The 19,908-nt window shown below is 47.2% G+C and overlaps 1 protein-coding gene across 1 annotated transcript; it reads left to right on the top strand.

Moving 5' to 3' along the window:
- The first annotated feature begins 448 nt into the window (after positions 1 to 448).
- Positions 449 to 19,409, top strand: 42sp43 (P43 5S RNA-binding protein). The gene is made up of 13 exons (XM_030089038.1): positions 449 to 497; positions 4,333 to 4,397; positions 4,983 to 5,078; positions 5,147 to 5,247; positions 5,327 to 5,423; positions 5,722 to 5,810; positions 5,964 to 6,037; positions 6,245 to 6,325; positions 6,392 to 6,621; positions 6,708 to 6,758; positions 6,858 to 7,077; positions 15,043 to 15,050; positions 19,359 to 19,409. The coding sequence occupies exons 1-13, from the start codon at positions 449 to 451 to the stop codon at positions 19,407 to 19,409; spliced, it is 1,212 nt and encodes a 403-aa protein (XP_029944898.1).
- The last annotated feature ends 499 nt before the right edge of the window (positions 19,410 to 19,908 follow it).

Consider the following 19,908-nt stretch of genomic DNA (forward strand, 5'->3'; position numbering starts at 1 on the left):
CGCGCCGAGCAGCCGGGATTTGCATATCAGAATGGTGGAGGGAGAAAAAACAGAAAGAAAGAAAGAAGAAGGAATCGCGGGCCTGTCGCAGAGATGATCGATCCAGGCCTGGAGACTGATCAGCGAGGAAGCGGTGATCTACTGGAGAGCGCGCGCCGCGGATGCATCGCTGCGCGTAAAGGGCGTATAGATGGATGAGGTCGTATGTGCGCGCGCGCGCGGGTGTGTGTGTGTGTATGCGAATCTGCGGTATGCGGAAACGAAGTGATGGGCAAAGCGGAGAGAAACGGTCTGCGGTGAGGAGGACACGTGGGACCGTGGTACCCTCCCTCATCCCGAGCAGCCTCCTCCTCCCGTTGCCATGCAGCTCTGCCTGCGCAGCGCGAGGATGCGACAGGAGCGGCGCGCGGCCGGAGGAAAAACACGCGCAGACGAAGCGAGGCTCGCAATGGTGGAAGGGGAGCTCGGAAATCTGAGGCACGGAGCTCGAGCTACAGGTCTGCAGAGGATGGAGGCGTGTCTCCACCGAGGAGAGAGCCACAGCGAGGAGAGCCTCCCTGATAGATACAGCAGGCCTCAGTGAGAGTTACACTTATCCTACTGTGGTAATCAATCAATGACCCATCAACCGACAATAAACCATCCGACCAATCTACCAACCATCCAACCAAGCAACATATCCACTCCACCGACCGACTGACCAACTAACCATCCGACCAAGCCAATGACTGACCGACCAACTGATCAACAATCATCCGGCTGACCAGTCAACCAACCAACCATTTAACCATCCGACAGAAAGGGCCGACCAACCATCCAATAAATGACTGACTGACCAAACAACCAACCATCCGACCAAGAGACTGAATGTCCAGCTGACCAACCAATCAATCGTCGGACTGACCGATCAACCAACCAACCAACCAAGCATTTAACCATCCGAAAGACAGACAGACCGGCCAACCATCCAACTGACCAACTGACGGACTGACCAACCGACAGACCAACTAACCATCCAATCAGCTAACCAACCAACCAACCAACCAACCAACCAACCAACCAAGCAACCAAAAAACACAAACCAACCAAACAACAAACCAAATGACCGGTAAACTGACCAACCAACCATCTGAACGCCCGAACAGCCAGACAGCCCCATGTGTAAGTCTGCCCGGTGATGAACTGATGACTTCTCCATGGTGTACGTATTAGCTTAACTCCAGAGTCCCATTAGCCTCAGTTGAATAAAAGAATAGAGATAGATGAATGAATTGATGAAAAAAATGTGAACTATATGTTGGACATTGGGCAAAATGAACACATAAAATGAAATTCCTGTGAGTCACAGGGTGGGAAATTAATTTAGGAGGACATATGAAAAACCTGGGGCTGGAATAAAGGGCTGAGACATAGTTTAAACCCAAATCTACCTAAAATCAGATGGTTTTGATGAGAAAATGTTCCCATTCTGCATTAGTAAAGTTCTTGCAAGTTGCAATTCTTCAACACAAGATCTGTTCTCCACGAGACGAGTTCACGGCTTCATCTGAAATTCAGTTAAAAAGTAGTTGAACGTCCACATCTTAGTGGAACTGCATTCTACATTCACCTTTTTGCCGTATGATTTTTACCCTCTCTAACATGCAATCACAAAATGTCTTCACTGAAATAATAAAGCTTGAACTTTCAAAATAAAAGCGAAGCATCAGTGTCACGTTCTCCCATACCTGACTCTCTGTGATGTGGTCAGGCTGCATGTGCATTGTATGTCCATGTAAATGATGAAATGATCTCAGTCGTGATCACATTAATTCATTGAGCATGCAAAGATAGAGGAAAAAAGCGGGCGAGGTGTGCAGGGAGTGAGAAAGCACACGACTGATTCCTTATTGTGGACTTTTAAAGGAAATCCATTGAACGCTGAACCTGGCAGTGTGCTGTGGTCTCAGCTCTTTGAACTGCAGGCTGTAGCTCTTCCAGGCTCCAGTCTTCTTGCAGCCATCCTGCATCACATCCCACTAATGGAGCTACATTGTGCAGTGACAGGCCCCTCTAAATATTTCATTCACCCCCCTTTGAGACGACCAGCGCACGAGAGATAGTGGGTGGAGACGGAGACTTGACTAAAATCCCAGCGCCTGAGCGTCCGTCCTCCTCTGAAATGGGGGGAAAATGAAAACTGGAGTATTTCAGCAGCTGAAGTGACAAAGTGACTCCAGTTGTGCTGTAAATCTGAGTTCACTCATCCTCAGCATCTCCACTGGGTTTCAGCTGCTCTCAGATGCAGACGATTTAGTATTCAGCAGCACTACAGCTGAGTAAGAGGAGTCAGGGCTGCAGACACGATGCTGCTCCACCTTCTCCTGGTGAGGAAATAATGCTATTTTGAAATGTGGAGGGTTTGAGGTAGTGCTGTGACGCTCAACGAACGAGCCGTTCGCTTGAACGGTTCTTTTAAGTGAATGATGAGAGCCGGCTGTCTTAGAGAAGTTCCTTTGTGCAAATAGTCCACGCTTCCTTCACGTGTTTCCTGAGTGTCTCCTGAGTCCAGCTCTCACCGCTGCCTTCATGTGAACGACCGAGTTTCAGTTTTCCGCAGCTCGCTCCAGTCACCTGAACGCAGCAGCTAGCTAGCGGAGGAGAAGTGTCTGGAAACCGATGAGGAGCCGCTGTTTTGGAAGAACTGGTTTCACTATTAATTGACAACTGGGTTTCTTTCACGATGTCCCTTGTTGATAGATATTAAAAACCAGACAAAAAACCTTGTTGGACCTTTTATGAATCTGATTTCAACATCTGCCGCTACCAACAGCAGCAGCAGGAAATGCTAAAGGAAGTCAGTCACCAGGTAACAAGGAAACCAGTTAATGTGAAACACCGTATGGATCGCTTTATCAGAGGTGTTAGCAATGGAACACACACACACACACACACACACACACACACACCATAAAATGCTCAGTTAAAGGACACGTAGCAGCATTTTGAAGCTCTATTCTGGGGACAAAGTGCAAGGTAAGCCGCAATGTGTTGTGTATCAGAAAAACATCTCTTAAATCTGTCATTAAACAAATGAAAGCACCAGTTGTCAGAAAATAATGGATTGACCCTACACTAATGAGGCTGATGTATCTAATAGAGTCACGTGACCTTCGTCAGGGAGCCAGTTTTTTGAACGGCTCTTTCAAATGAACGTCTCCCCAGGAGCCGGCTCCCTTCAAAGAGCCATAAATCCCAGCTCTAGCTTGAGGAACTCCAGAGGGATTGTTCTGAAGGGTTCTGCTTAACAATCAAGAATATCAAATAGAGGCTGGTGTTCAGTCATGTAGAGTTAATGGTTTAGTACATTAAAGGGAGAAAAATAATCCATACATTCATACTGTAAAGTTAAATAACATAAACTAACAAAGTCCTCGCAGCAGAGGTTGACCTATCAGATAAATAATAATGAAACTGCATTGATGTAAACAACAAGGAACTCTTAGAGTAAAGTCTGAATCATTTCTCCGCATGATTTATAATTATAACACACATAAAACTATTTAACATGCAGCATTTCAACCAGATCTTTAAACAAACGCTCTTGTTTGTGTTGTGCTGTCAGAGCCGTCTGGAGGAGACACACCGCCCTCTAGCGGGCAGAAAGCGGTATCACACCACGGCAGCCACAGGTCTGCAACTGATAGATTATTAGTGAGACATATACAAGATAAAGAGCTGTATTGTCTTCAGATTCCAGGCATGGGGGAGCTTCATTATTGTGTGAGATTTATTTATAATACTGCATGTAGAGTACAGAGCAAAGAGAGAAAAAAAAAAGAAAGAAGGCAGCAGTGAAGAAAATGCTTTAAAAATATTTGCATTGTCATAAACAAATGCAAAGTGACTGAACAAAAGAAAGTTAGCTCTTCTCAGTAAACTTGCAATAGAAAGAAGCTCTGCAAGAGCGTTGCTTCAAAACACCCTGGAGTACAAATAACAGATTCTGGAAACGGGATCAAATCCATGTTTCCCTCTGAAGCTCCAACAGAGACAGACCCTCTGTGGAGGCAGGCCGTCATTCCCAGCAGCCTCACTGGTTTTCAGTGACATTGGCTATAAACCTATAAATATTAAATATACTGTACAGTCAAAGCTATAAATGCTATCAGTCTACATGAGTCTCTATCATATAGCTCATCTGTAGGCTCCATGAAGCTGTCAGAATATGTACTGCAAATCAACATTTTGTTTTCATTGTTATTTGATTTGATTTCCACACTATTTGTAAAAGATTGGTCAAATCTCCAGAATATAAAACTAAATGAAGTAAAACAGCTGAGTCAGCCATAGCTTTGAGGAGAATAAAAAAGAGGGAAAAAAACAAAACAAACACCACAAAAAAAAAGAGAAAAATCTTAATAAAACAGAAAAAATGATGCAAAAGACAAAAAGAGATTTTTACAAGATAGAAAAGAAAAGACAACATAAATCAGAGAAAAAAGAAAATAAAAATAGAAGACAGAAGGAAAAAAGAAAAAGTGGTAGTGCAGTTTAAAATGCTCTCGAAACAGATAAATACCGAAAGACGCTGAAATAGACCAGATGCATGTCATGTTTCTTCTCAGTTTCCACTCATGAGTATGTTCTGCCCTCCAAACAGCAGTGAAAACTGCACATTGGTGTTAGAGGCTGCTAACCTTGATCTTTTTTCACGTTACTGAACTGAATGAATTCAGTTTCAACACTCATGAACTGCAGCACGACAGCAGCAGAACGTGTCTGAGATATTTTTTTACAAAGCAGGTGACAAACAGGCAATCAAGCCTCTGCTGTGCGCCCAGCTGACTGAGCTCCTGATCACCAGACGTTTCCAATCAACCAATTAGTGACCGAACCCAGAGCCTATATAGGAGCGCGTGGCGGGGGCCGCGAGGTTTGTCTGTGGAGAAAGAGTGAGACTTACTGAGACGGAGAGAGGCTGAACCATGAACAGCGTGAAGCCTGTGCTGCTGTTTAACTGCCCCCAAGCCAGCTGTGGGGCAACTTTCAACAGGCAGCGGAAACTGCTGGAGCACGAGACCGTGCACACCGGGGCGGTAAGGCGCATCTGCACCTCCTCCGAACGGCGCGCGTGAGGAGTTTAAATGTTTCTAACCATCCGCAGCGTCCGTACAAGTGCTCGGTTGAGGCCTGCGGCCGCTGCTTCACGAGGGAAGCCCACCTGCAGCGCCACGCGCGCCTCCACACCGGGGTCAAGCGCTTCAAGTAGGCGAACCGAATGGCGGGTTTTTATGTGCCTCCTCGCGGCTGTTTTCAAGTCTTATCACTTTGTCTTTCTTCGCAGATGCGAGTTTTCCGGCTGCAACGAGTCTTTCTTCGACTCGAGCAAACTGAAGAGGCACGTGGGATACGTTCACGGAGACATGGACAAGTTCTTCAAGGTTTGTTCCAGTTCCCGCGTCGGGCCACCACGTGGCGCCAAAACAACGCGGTTAACCCGCCAGAATGTTTCAGCTCTTGGTTTAGATGCAGACAGAGCTGTCTCATTTAACTTGAATATCAGCATCTTGAACATAATGCTCCAAGTTATTTAAGACAAATGAGGTTATTTTGGGCCTGAATTACCCAAGTCCTCAGTTGAGATTATGCAGTTCCACCTGTTGGTGAATGTTTTCAAGACTTGAATGTTTGACAAATCTGACTAAATTACTGGACACCCTCTTCGCCTGTCTTTTGCAGTGTGACCAACCGAACTGCTCGATGACCTTCAGGAAGCGCAGACTACTCAAACTGCACGTCCTGCAGCATGGAGAGACTCCCAAGTTCAAGTATGAGCCGTTCAATCTGTGAAGACTGCCGTGAAGTTTTTCTAAATATTGATTGGTTTTGTACTTCACTGAAGAGAACATTAAATCAGTTTTAAAGGGAATCTGTTTTAATTATAACTTATTTTTATCCGCCTGTCTCTTTGGGTTGCTCAGGTGTCTAATTTATGGATGCGTTGCCACATTTGACTCCCATGTCGCCCGCAAAGCCCATGCCAAGAAGCATGCAGGTCGGTGTAAATTGGTCTTAGTGGGGGGGGGCATTTCATCTTCGTCCCTTGCTGAATTCCTTCAATAAATGGTAGTCATGACTGCATTTGCATGTAACCTTTCCACACATCCCGTTCAGAACAATTAATAAACAGTTCGCCTTCTCTCAGAGGGACACAGAAGGCAACCGACTGATCGTTACTCGGACTGTTGATGGGTCTCTGCAGGTTACCGATGTCCTCGCGAGAACTGCCGGGCACTTGAAGCTACGTGGGGGAAGCTTCAGCAGCACATTGCCAAACACCCGGGTGAGTTCAGTTACTGTACCAGAGTAGGAGTCTCTGCCTTGGTGTGAACTGTTCGGTTTCTTTCAGTCACATTTGAGTGCCAGGTGTGCAAGAAGCCCTTCAAGAAAAGGAAGGCTCTGCGGCGCCACAAGCGGATTCACGCCATCCACAAGCCCGTCCTGGTCTGTCCCAGGGAGGAGTGCCAGGCCTACTTCTCCACCACCTTCAATCTGCAGCATCACATTCGGAAAGTGCACCTCCAACTGCTCAAGTACAAGTGCTCCTTCCCCGACTGCCCACGGACTTTTGCTATGCGGGTAGGTGGCGCTAGAACACACCAGATGCTGTTCTGACACTCCGGTGCTCTGAACGAGGTATTTACCGTTTCATTTGGCTTTTCCAGGAAAGCCTGATGAGACACTTCCTTCGCCATGACCCAGGTGCCACCATGAAGGTGAGGCTTCAATGCAGATGTGACTCATTTGAAATTCCGTTGCAAGTGAAGCTACTCGACCCTTTGATTAAACCTTTTTCTTTCCTCTAAACCCTAAAGAAACACCACCGTCCCAAGAAAGCCTGGCTGAAGCGTCTGAATGGCCACGGTCTGCCCATCCTGGAGGACGACCTGCGCCGCCTCTTCGCTCTCCGGATGCGCGTGTCCCGACGCGCCAAGGTGGAAGCCAACCTCGCCGGCCTCTTCAACGAGCGGAAAATCCCGCACTACGTCGACCCCGAGGTCAATCTGCGCAGCCTGTTCAGCATCAAACAGCCTCGTCCGGAAGTGGCGCCTGCCGCCACTGCTTGAATGCTCGTTTCTTTTTCGAAGTTCTTCAGACTGATGGTCTGACTCTGATTTTTGGGTCTCTTCTCATTTGAGCTGAATGTAGCTGCTATCCATTAAATATTGTGAAACTTCAAAATGAAGATTTGAATGTGAAACTTAAGTTTGAAATCTTGAGAACTCTTAATTTAAAATTGTTTTGTGATGTTGGCCCAATAAATTCAGTTGGATTTTTCCTTCGAGTGGTGCTTATTGCCGAGTGTTGGCGCTCCGTGGGGAGGAAGGGCTGCTCATCAGTCACAGCTGCTGGAGAAGCATCTCAGGACAAAGATTAGTGTTGGGAAAGAGCATCTCATTGTTGGCACACTTGAACAGCTGTTCTCTCCTCGCCTCTTTGCTCCGGCTGCACGTATCGGTTGACATTTGCTGAACATGTTGGCGCTCATTAAACATGAACAAAGCGCTGCGCATGAGTAAGAGCTGAGTCAGTCCGTGGAACACACTTGGGACACCAAGCCGAAGAGTGTCACTCGTCAGATTGGTGCCACTGAGGATAAACTGTTGCCATGAAACTGTCCTCGTTTGAGAGTCGTGGCAACTTGATTTCTGCAGTTGGACATGGTGATACTGATAACATGTATTTTGAGGATAAATTCTGACTAAATTGACTTTCTGTCTCAGGAGTAGTTGTTCCAGGAGACCTTGCTACCTTTGAAGAGCAGATCAGTTTTGATGTACTTCTCTGCAGCCTGTGACTACGTCTATTATTTCAGTTAGAGTTGAAGAGAAAAAGAAGTGAACCTGCAAAAGAATTTGATGGGTTTTAGAACAAGGTTGTTGTATGACTGAATTACTCATCGAACGCCGCCTCCTTACTCCGATAGCTTTAAGAGTTCCTTTTTCAGCGCTAAACATTTGTCTTGTCCCTGGTCCAGTGGAGCAGGGCCGAGTCCGTCTCGAAGCGCTCTAACAGCCTGTCAGAGCGTCTTCACTTCTGCGTTTGTCTTTGCTGAGCTGAAGGTCACAGTCTGAGCTCTGCAGCCGGCGGCGGTCCCACTCCCTACTATAACCACCGCTCCACCTCTTTACGGCCCCATACATTAAACTGCCCGACACCCGCCGACCTGCAGGGAACCTTCACAGTCGCTCGCCGGTAACGCGTTCTGGCAAGCGGCGGCGTCTGAACCGAACCGCCCGTCGTTACATCACCTGTAGCTACGGCGGCTCGTTCTGAGCTGAAATGTCATTTACAACGAGCAGATAAAAGCGTCCGTCAGATTCTCAGCACCTCTTAATTTGGCACGCTGCTTTTAATAGCTGATGTGCTTCTCGGAGCGCCGAGAGGGAAACGTTTGGAGAGAGCGTCCTTGTTTTATGGCAGCTGAAACCTGAACCAGTTTGGCTGTGCAGCAGCCAATGATTTAACTGATTAGGCAAGTTTAATCTATCATTGCCTGCTGCAGCAGACTTTCTGTGAAGGATTTGAATAGAATGAAAATACTTGATTTATATTGATATTAGATATCAACATATACAGGCTTTAATTTATTGATCCCCTTGAAGAAATACTTTCTCTGCATTAAACCCACCCTGTTCATGTTAACTCTGCCATCAGAACTAATGGTTAGTAAACTGTCACACAACCTTCAATATAGAAATATACTGTGCAAACTGTGGGTGGCTCTGCGCTCGGCCATCGCCGTCACCCTCTGGCTCTGTGGAAAGACTGCGTCGGCTACGTGACCTTTTCACCAAATAACTCTGGTTGATTTTTGCATCTTGAGCATCTTGTACAGAAAAAGAGCGCCGGCGCAGGGCGGAGAGGGAGAGTCGCTCCAGCTGGGATTGTTTGATCAGCTCACATTGTCCCAATATTTATTCGGTTTTCCGGTTGTTTTATGGTCACGTGTGTCATAAATGGCAACAGACTGGGATTTTCTTAATGTTTTTTTATTCTGAATTCGGAACATAAGAAAGTTTATTCACATAATTTAACATGAAAAGTATAGTAAGTGCAATAACTGAATGTCTTTTTAAAATTACATTTTTATTATAACTTGATGAATTCTGTGGCATTTATATGTATTATTAATTACATTAATCTATTAGATGTTGTTTGCCACTTTATTTTAGAACTATATTTTTTGTTCATCTCACTTAAAACAACATTTAATTTTTTTCTGCTCTCTTTTTAATGACTTTATTGAACAGGGACAGCTCACATTAATAAACATTGCAGTGAAGGTGATCATGTGGCCCCAGAGTGTCAGGACAGATGTTACAGCGTCTCCCTGAAAGCTGATTTCATTAAGATTTCTTCTAAATATTAAAAAGAAAAGCATGGCATCCCCCAGACGCCACAGAACGACTGCTCTTTAACGTTTCCTACTCTTGTGGCAGCTGATCCACAACAACGCTTCACCATGAAACGACGTGAAGACTTGAACCTGAAAGGCAGTCAGAAGTCACAATAATGGAAAAGAGGTGATTTTATTTTGAAACTTAAGGTGACCCAGTGAGAGTTTGGCATTCAGACGTCGGTTTGAATAAATCCTCCCGTTGGGCATGGTGTACATTTCACTCTCCCCCTCCCTCCCTCCACTCAAGGGCGAAAAAATGCGTCAATAAAACATGTGAATCACCTTAATCCAGCCGTGAATCACTTTTATCCCGATGACAACGGCTGCTCCGCCAAATGTCTACCGACTCTCCTCTTTTCTGTTTTTTACAGCGGAGGGGAAGACCAGGCTCTCTCAGAAGCAGAAATGGTAAAACGAGGAACAGAAGTGAAGTAGGTTAACCACCCAGTCGTCCCCGCCCTGATTTAGCCTGCTTCCTCCAGAATAGATGACCCAAAACCTTTCCTCCCGTTTCCCATGGCCCTGTTCGCGTAGAGCTTTTCATAGCAGCCGCTCACTGGCAGGATTCGCTAAATAAGCGAGAGTTGGGAGCTCTGAGCTCAGGTATGAAGCCTTCCTCTCCTCCGGATGCTTCAAAGACCCGGCGCTGCGGAGAACAAATCCAGGCCGGGGATTCAGGAAGTCACTTAGAGAATAATGTCTTCTTTGTGAGGCGAGGAAAACAGAGAATAAAGGCTTTAAAATGGAGTTTTAACAATAAATAAACTTGTCTTTCCTCCTCTGCTTTCTGAATTCTCTGGTTCTCCTGGAGAGTCGTGCTCTGCACTGAGAAGACTCCGGCATAAATAATAGAGAGGAATCTCCATTTGATGGATCTGAATTTGATGAAATTGTAAATGATTCATGTTTTCTTAATTTTCCTAACCACATGTTTTCTTTTTTCTTTTTTTTTTTCTCCAAGCCATTTTTAAAACTCATTTCCAGTGACCTACTGCAAGTCCTTCATGAGGGCCGATGAGACGGGACGGTGAAAACAGGAATCTTCTGCTTCTGCAGCAGGGCCCGCCTTCTGAAAAACAAAAATAGATCACTCATAGAGAGGAAATTTCAGCTCTTAATCACTGTACTTGAGCGCGAATAAGACACCTGAGGTCCACCAGGATGTGCAGAATGCCTCCGAGGCCAGCAGGACCGGGCAGCGTTAACCCCACACTGTCCTGATTCAGTTAACAACCGTCATCCTGTCGCTGTCTGGCCTGCAGGAGACTTAAGGCAGACATAATTTGTGGTGCAATGCATCTTCATTTTTCCCACAACAAACAAATTTAACAAATTGAGCGAGCCGAGCAGGAAGCTCCCCATCCTCCTCTCTGAAGAAGCAGAGGGACGGGGACGCTGAAAGTCATCCAAAAAGACTTTAATTTACAGTGTTTGTTCTCTCGGTGTCTGACATTGAGTTTGAAGCTCGACTCTCAGCCGCGATGCTGCATAAATGAATATTCCGTCTCGCACGTTTTGTGCTCCGGCGCGACTGAAAGACGCTGTTTTTCCTCACATCGGGCAGTTTCCTGTTCAGAAAATATCCATTTACAAGTCCAACATTGTGCAAAACTCACTTTGTAGTGATTTTTCTAACAGTCTGTGTTTGAACAATTGCCCAACAGGCAAAAATGCCTGTTGCTGTAGTGTGTGTGTGTGTGTGTGTGTGTGTGCAGGGTGTAACCTGCTCACCCTTCGCCGGCTGCCTCCAGCACCTCAGCCTCCCCTCGTTAGATAAATTGTCTTGGAAGATGGATGGATTAGATACTCGCTTGCAAATTTCTCTTGGCCTCCTTTGTCTCTTCCCTTAATTTGTAATCCTCGCAGGCTTCCCTTCAGTCCTCATGAAGAATTCTGCACGAGCGTGAATCCATGAGGAGGTCATAATACGGCGGCCATAATTCTGTCTCGGGCAGAGGAAGTGACAACGCTTATTTATCTTCTTTCGCTTTTACAAATTGCTCCGTATCTAATTATCTCGCAGCAGATCCTGCGCACGCTGCAGGTCGTCGTGCACGGCCGGATTAGAGTGGCGTGCAGGGGGAAGTGTGTGAGCGCACACTCTGAGATGACTGATGCTGACGGGCGAGGAGAAACACACACTGCCACGGCGACCGGAGTAATGGAGCCATGAATGCAAAGAGGAGCGTCTGAAAACGGCGGCGTGATTTACCCCGACAGGCTATCAGAGCCGCTCTGATCAGATTAGCGCTGATTTTCTTCGTCAATGATCTGTGCTGCCTGAGGAGGAGGCCTGATTACCAGGAGCACCAATCTAGGTTTGATTACACTTCCTTTTGTTGACATCCACATCAGAACATCCATCTCTGTTTCCTCATATTCCCCCAGTTTGCTGCTTCATCAATCAGAGCTGCTTCCGACGGCCGCCCCGGCCTCGCCGCACCAGTAATTAGAGGCGCTGCATCAAATCAGGGATCGTGGCCGCCGTCATGTTCTACAACGTCTGCTGATGAAACGTTTGGGCTGCGACCATCGGTAATCCAAACGGCCAACGAGCGGGGAGCCGATCGAATCTGCTTTGGCGTGTTCCAGATCTTTAACCTGATTCATCCACGAGTCACAGCGCTGCTGTGAGAAGAAAATATCTTTTTTTACAATGTCACATCCATCCATCTGTCCACCCATCCATCCATCCATCCATCCAGCCATCCATCCATTCCTCCTTCCATCATCCATCCATCAGTCCATCCATCCATCCAGTCAACATCCATTCGTCTATCCAAAGGTCCATTCCTCCATTCATCCCTCCATCATCCCTCCATCTAATCACCCACCTATCCTTCCTTCCATCCACCCATCCATCCATCCATCCATCCATCCATCCACCCATCCATCCACCCATCCATCCATCCATCCGTCCACCCATCCATCCATCCATCCATCTGTCCATTCCTCAATCCATCCACTCAGACATCCATCCACCCATCCGTCCATCCCTCCTTCCATCATCCATCCATCAGTCCATCCATCCATCCAGTCAACATCCATTCGTCTATCCAAAGGTCCATCCCTCCATTCATCCCTCCATCCATCCCTCCATCTAGTCACCCACCTATCCTTCCTTCCATCCATCCATCCATCCATCCATCCATCCATCCATCCACCATCTCTCCATCCACTCAACATCCATTCTTCCATCCATCCAAAGATCCATCCCTCCATCCATCCATCCATTGATACACAATCTCTCCATCCATTCATCCATCCATCCATTTTCATCCCATATTGGAACATCTGCCTTCTTTCCAGTGTGTTCTTCTTGTTCTTTGCAGAGTGTCTGGAATCTTTCTTCCTGTGCTCTGGCACTTATCATGGATGTGAAATGGACTCGCTGGCTGGTTTTAACCCGCTGCTTCATCATTACAGAGGAACCCGGGGCAGCGGGTGGGCCGCTGGGGGCCGCTGGGGGCCGCTGGGGGCCGCTGGGGGCCGCCGGGGGCCGCTGGGGGCCGTGTAATTGCAGATGATTAGTTAGCATTAGCTCGACAGCGTTTGAGGTAAAGGTTACAGTGAGACGAACCAACACCGCGAGAGAAACCCGGGGGCAACACCAGGGATCCCTTTGGAGGGAAATGAAGAGGTTACTGTGGCAGAAGTCATCCAGCTGAGATCAAACGAAATGGAAGTTAAACTCTGAGCATGAAGGCAGAAACAGCTGAAACTGAGCGCACGAGACGTGCTTCAAATTCTGAGAACTCAGTGTACTTAGAGGGGAATTTAAAACTTTTGTAGAAATTCTTAAGTCATTTTAATTCTTGCACACCTGATGAACGGCTGAGCGCAAACATTTCAGCAAAAAGAAAGGCCCTGTTATTGATATTAAAAAACGATACACTCATGTAATTATCGACTGATCTATGAATTCTAATCAAATTTCACAGTCATGTCACATTAATTTAGCTGCAGGTGGTGAATTCAGTCATTTGTGCTATACTGTATATTTTGGGGATACATTTAAATTACTGAAATAAATGGAAAGAAGAGAGTTTTTAATCCTGTGTGGATTTTCTCCTGGTACTCCTCCTGGACAGGTCTCCACCGTCAGGGTCACCAGTTAACCTCACATGCATGTTTTTGGACAGTGGGAGAAAAACCCCCCGCAAACTCCTCACAGAAAGGTTAGGCTGGTATTTGAACCCTCGACCTTCTCGCTGTGAGGCAAGACGCTCCTTTAAAGTCTAACATCGTCAATAATTCGCCTTCAGATGGTTATATGGTCATGTCTTTAATCCAAACAGCTCCCGGCAGTTTATATCAGTGTGTGAAAAACATAGAAAGTGTGTGTGTGTGTGTGTTGATATTGGAGCTCTGAAACCTTGAGCACAGCTTCTCGCTCCTCAGCAGGAACGCACTTTTCATTCCTGCTATTTGTTGACTAAAGTAAAGGTCATCTATATAGAGAGAAGCATGACGTGAGCTGTGTGTGTGTGTGTGTGTGTGTGTGTGTGTGTGTGTGTGTGTGTGTGTTACAGACTACAGCTTCAGCACTTCACCACCAGTGATGCCTCAGGCAGCATGAAATGAGTAACAGGAAGTCAGGTCGGGCTCAGCGGAGCTGGTGAAGCTCATGTTTAATTAATGTAGTGTATCATGCTGTCTGTGTCTACGCGCGTTCTCGTATTTCTATCCTTGTTGGGGCCAAATGTCCCCACAAGGATAGCAAAACGTGGAACGACGTGCCTTGTGGGGACCTTTTTCCGGTCCTAAGTAGGAGAAACAGTGTTTTCTTGACCATGTTGTTGTTACTGAAAAAGTAAAAGTGCAAAAACATTTCTTTAGGGTTAGGCTTTATTGTGGTGTGGGTTAGGGTTAGGGTAAGGGTCAGGGTTAGGGGCTAGACATGAATGGGAGTCAATGGACGGTCCCCACAAGGATAGAAATACAAGACTGAGCGTGTGTGTGTGTGTGTGTGTGTGTGTACACACACACTCCTTCCTCCTCTTCTGCGGTCAGTCACATCCCATCATCGTCATGTCTGGAGTCGGACCTCCGCCGCCTCCTGTCCGTCCGTCCAGCGTCTTGGTGTGTGATTACAGCTCTCCGCTGCTTGATTTTCATCACTTGCGTGTGTGTGTGTGTGTGTGTGTGTGTGTTTTTCCAGCCCTTCATCCTCACCGAGGCTATTCCGGCTGTTTATCTCGTGATTTGCTTGTCCTGCTCATCTTCAGAACCACGTCTTTGCTTTTCATGAAATCGCCATAAACCCAATGAATTCCACGGAATTACACCCCCATCACACCACCAACACACACACACACGCACACACACACACACACGGTCAATTTGAGGCTTGTTTACCTGAAAATGATTGTTTTTCCATTTTCGTTTCAAAAATAGCTTCATGTTTGGACGGTACGGCTTCAGCGACTGACATGGAAATGTCAGAAAAGACGAACAGGCTGTGATTTGCTCGGTGCGGTGTTTATTGTCATACAGCCACGCACACAAGCCGTCTTTCTTCACGGTACACGGCCACTGATGGGCATGTGAAGCACTCTGAATTTACACAAGTTGTTTTTTCCGTTATTTATGCAGAGAGCGGCGCGTTCGTAGAACACTGAGCTCCGAAGTCCATCTTTAAAAATACTGTTTTTATTCATCTTCAGAGGTGTGAAAAGTGTTCAGTAGAAGTATAGACAGAGGGACTTTTGTAGAAGTGAAAATATCAAGTCAAGATTTTTGTAAAAATAGTGACTTTGAAACTACTTAAGGCCATTTAAAGAAAAAACAAAACATTTTTAAATGCCATCGTGGATAAAATGTTATCTAAAAAGGTTCATGTTCACCTTTGGGATGCACGGTGCGGTCTGTCCATCGAAAATGAATGAAATTCAATATGATTCAAATGTATGTGTCGAATCTGTGATTATGAACGTATGAACAATGTGCATCCTGTTGGATGTTTGGTAAAGTGAGCGTCTTCAGGCCTTGGCCTCAGATCCAGCTCTGTGTTGTGTTTTGGAGCTGGTCAGTGGCGTTGGCTGCTCTGCGGCCTGTCAGCTCCTCAGTAAACACCGACGACTGATCATGTTGATGTTCTTCTCTCTTAAAAGCCAAACTGACCCGTCTTCCAATCTCTCCCAGCGACGGCCCTCTGATGTTTTGTCTGGATCGCTCCTTCATCCCCGATTCATCCTCCCACGGATCTACAGACAGCGATTTGAGGCGTCAGCCGGCGCCGTCCTCTGAAGATAAAGCGAAGGCCGTCGGTCTCTGTGAAGCCGTCCCCGGCGTGTTCTCATTCTTCTGAATCCTCGGCTTCAAGCTTGTCGCCTTGTGTATCGAGAGACATTTACTTCACAGAAAGAAGGAGTGTTTACAGTTTGGCTTTTTCCTCCGGCGTATCTGACATTTCGCCGGCTGCTCATCCGAAGACGCAGGGAGAGAAAACAGGAGCGGGACGGAGACAAGACGATAAACCATCCTGCAGACGAGGCTGCTCGCCTGTTGTTTCCCGCTCTCTGCTCCGCATGTGAGAACGAGGCGTCGGCGGCTAATGCTACGTTCCCAAAAAATTCTTTATGCTGCTGTCAGCTGCTATCACTGTGTGTGTGTGTGTGTGTGTGAGAGTGAGTGTGTGTGCGTGTTTTAGCAACCTGTGATTACCTGCTATTCTTAGGAGCATCCACCTAATCAGCTCTATTTCTGCCGCTCGGCTCTCTCGACAGCAGCTTTTGTTCTGATTCGCTTTGCCTGATAATCACTTGTTTCCTCACAGCAGCATCTGGAAGTGTGATAATTACACACTTACGGAGAAACACCGAGACGGCGAGGAGCACTGCGATTGTGTGTATGGGAACGCGGTGTGTGTGTGTGTGTGTGTGTGTGTGTGTGTGTGTGTGTGTGTGGGTGTAGAAGCACAGAGTTCGGCACACACACGTGCACGCACCTCCAGTAATCTCCAGGTTTTCTTCTGGAACACACCTGGTTCAGAATGAATGAATGAATGAATGAACTTGAACTTATTGCTCTTATTCCTTTTAGTTCCAGAGGAGACGTCTACAGGGGCAATTCCAGAATGCTCCGGGGACTCAGGCAAAACAATTCCCAAAGGGCCCCCTTCTGAAAAGCTTTAAATATATTTAGAAATGATCTAAAACCAACAAAGAAAAAAAAATTGAAAGCATTAATAGTTAAAGACACGACACTCACTGGTTACAGTAAAAGCTCCAGATGAAGAACACACTGAAATTCATTATCTAAGTCTGGTTGAATTAATCAGACTTTATTAGAATAAGGCTGTGAAATGTTCCTGAAACTGTGACCGGACTTGTTTTCACGTTAACTGACAACCAGACGATGTTTTCAGGATGGTAATAATGCTGCGGAAACAAGCTTTTTCTGCAGAGAAAATAAAGTTCGACTCAGTTTTACATGTTTAGTTTGAACATCATCCTCACCAGGTTTGTTTTTCTCTCTCCTCAGATATCTAACTGCAGACATCCCCGAGCGTATCATCATCCTGTCCATGATCTGTGACTGTGTCTCCATAGAAGCGTTCCCAGCCGTCCAGCTCGGTCGATGCTTCCATGCTTCCAGTGATTTCAGGCAGAAATGCTTCAGATGTTTGTGATGGTTTGCTCGGCGTTGAAGGTTAGCAGTGGATCCAGAGAGGAAGGTCGAGGAAGACGGCGTTCCGTCCTGCACCTGATGCTCTCTGCCCTCTCTGCCGTCCTCTCTCGCCCCGTCTCTTCCTCTCTCGCCCCGTCTCTTCCCTCCCTCTGCCTCTATTGATGTTTCCTGTTCGCCTGAGCCGGGCTGCAGCGGCCGAGGCTGTGAGTCCCTGCACTCCGCTCCGAGGCTCCTCCAAAGGTCACGAGACGTGATAACACCAGCGGGCGGACATGCTGAATAATGATAGTGGACATTTATTATACCGACGTCCAGGCGAGGCCCTGCAGGGTTTGAGCACGGGGTCAGCCGGACGTGATGCCGAGCCAGGCCCTGATGACCCCCCCCCCCGTCCCCCGTTGCTTTACTGCTTCAGAGGGCCGACGTTACGGCCAGGCGGAGCCCGAGCAGCCACGTTCTGGCGAAGGCTTCCAGGCTTCCATCATGTGACATTTCAGAACGGCAGCTGTCAGCCTCCCGCGGCTGCCGCCTCTTGCCGTCACGGACGCCGCTGCGGTGATCAATACATGAGAAACAAACAGGCATGTGGAGCAAGAGGAGAGTCGGTGGATTACAGCTCTGAAACCTGCAGATGAGAGAGGAGAACCGTCAAAACTGCCTCCAAAAGCTCAGCAGTGAGAGTAATCTGTGAAGTTTTAGGGGTAATTCGTAGCGTGTTTCCAGAACTGGGTCACATCTGACACACTTATTTTCGTTTTTTCCAGTTTTTGGAAAAGTGATGCATTGAATTCGAGGACATCGATGAGAATAACAACCCTCAGTTTGTAGTAAACGTCTCACTGCAAATCAAATGACGATCAGTATACTTGATTATAAAGCAATCAGTATATTACAGCTAATGAGCGCACGGCTGCTCGCGCTCTCAGCTCTCCTTCTGCCTTCATAAAGTGTCTTGACATTTCTCCTGGCGCTTCCTTGTTGGCTGCTGGTGTTTCTGGACTCTCGTTCATGGAGCCTCTGATCTCCTTCACCTGGTTTGAGAAACGATCTGAACTGGACGATTGAGCTGTGTGAAGGTTTACACCAGTCTGCTCTGGGTTCAGCAGCGATCCTTGACACTGATGAGACAGTTAAATCAGGCCGTTGAGCAGTTTTTAACCACAGTTCTTTTACTTTTAATAGAGTGGAGTTCAAAAAAGATGACAGTAGATGTACTTTTATAGAAATCTCCAGTATTTTACTGGATATAAAGGCGTATAAAGGCAGAATGTACCTTTTTGTGTAACTTTACATGGAATCCTATTGAACATTTTCCCTTCTCTTGTGTATCTGCACTTGATTCTTGACCTCAGCTCGACGCCGTCGCTGTGTGAGAGAGTGTGTGACGAATTACTGACTCGTCATTTTGTGGGTAAATCTGGACGGCTTCACCTGACTGACGTTTTACTGAAAACATGTTGCTACTTCTCATCTGATTTGTTTAGTAGTGTGTGTGTGTGTGTGTGTGTGTGTGTGTGTGTGTGTGTGTGTGTGTGTGTGTGTGTGTGTAATTAGGAAAACAGGCCCGGGTTCACTCCCTGCAGCTGTGCTATTTATACTGCTGCTGCTCGGAGCTTCATCTTGTCCTTCCTCTGTGCACAGCGGTGTGTTTCTCTTTATTTATTTGTGGGATGGAGCATTGTGCATGGGTGTCACACAGGTTTTTAAAGGCGGCCGTATTTAGAAGCTCCAGGCTCCAGTGGAGGCTGAGCATCGCCGGCGTCTGCATTGATCCTCGCACTCCCACACACTCACGGGACAACGTTCGGTAAAGAGGGTTTATTGAGGTATGTGTGTGACAAACGACCCGGGAAACATCCAAACACACACTCTACAACGTGACACATGGGGGGTGTGAACATGTGACGCTACAGGAAGCTGAGCACAACGCCAGGTGAGAAGGGGGTCTGGACCCAGGTCTGATGTTTCAGAGGTTAGTCTGCTCCTGACAGGACGAACAGGGAAGTGAGGCTGCAGCTGGAGAGGAGAGTGAGAACCATGGAGGAGCAACCTCAGCTCGTTCTGGTCTTCAAGCGTCTTGGTCAGTCTCAGGAGGATTTCACACAACGAAAAGCAGACTTAAAACCACCACGATGACCAGATCTGATGTGTATTTGACGACTCCTCCTGAAGCTTTCTGAGCTTCGCTCCGACGTTTCTCTGGAACTGATGGATTTCTGATTCAGCCAGCACCAGAGGAATGAGTGAGAGGGCAGAAACCGCCGCCGTCCTGACACGAGAGGAGGGAGACGCGTCTCCTCATCATGTCGGCAGTGACCAGCCACATCAATAACGGCAGGCGGAGCGGCGAGCGGCGCCCTGACAGGCTGACACCTGATCGATGTCGGCTCGGAGAGCGCTACCTGCATGCTCCCTGACTCAGAGCCCCCCTCCCCCCTCCCCCCGACCCGTCAGTACATCTCAGACTGACACGTCCCCATCGTGTTGTTGTTTTTGCCGGCAGACTGACTGACTGACTGACTGCGGTTTGCTTCCCGCCGCCTGAGCCTCGGCGAACACATTAAGATGCCGGGCGACACTGGCGGCTCCCGCCGAGGCCTTTCAGCCAGTCCCAGAGGAGGGCGACCGCTGCACGCCCTCCGAGCGCCGTCTGCACAGAGAAAGGAGGAAAAGGCCTCCGCCGATCCCACCGCTCACAGACGGGAACATCGTTTTTTGAAAAAAAAAAAATCTCTTTCTGGTGTTTTACAGCAACCTGATAAACAAACAACCCAGTTTTTCTACATAAGACCGATTTCCAGCTCACATGTTAGAACTTCTCTGCATCAACA

This window comes from Salarias fasciatus, chromosome 4, assembly GCF_902148845.1.
Source record: "Salarias fasciatus chromosome 4, fSalaFa1.1, whole genome shotgun sequence".
In the NCBI taxonomy this organism is placed as follows: domain Eukaryota; kingdom Metazoa; phylum Chordata; class Actinopteri; order Blenniiformes; family Blenniidae; genus Salarias; species Salarias fasciatus.

Coding starts and splice junctions, on each gene's coding strand:
- 42sp43 (XM_030089038.1), top strand. CDS start 449: ATGGTGGAAGGGGAGCTCGGAAATCTGAGGCACGGAGCTCGAGCTACA. Junction 5,811..5,963: donor GGAGAGACTCCCAAGTTCAA/GTATGAGCCGTT, acceptor TGGGTTGCTCAG/GTGTCTAATTTATGGATGCG. Junction 6,759..6,857: donor ACCCAGGTGCCACCATGAAG/GTGAGGCTTCAA, acceptor TAAACCCTAAAG/AAACACCACCGTCCCAAGAA.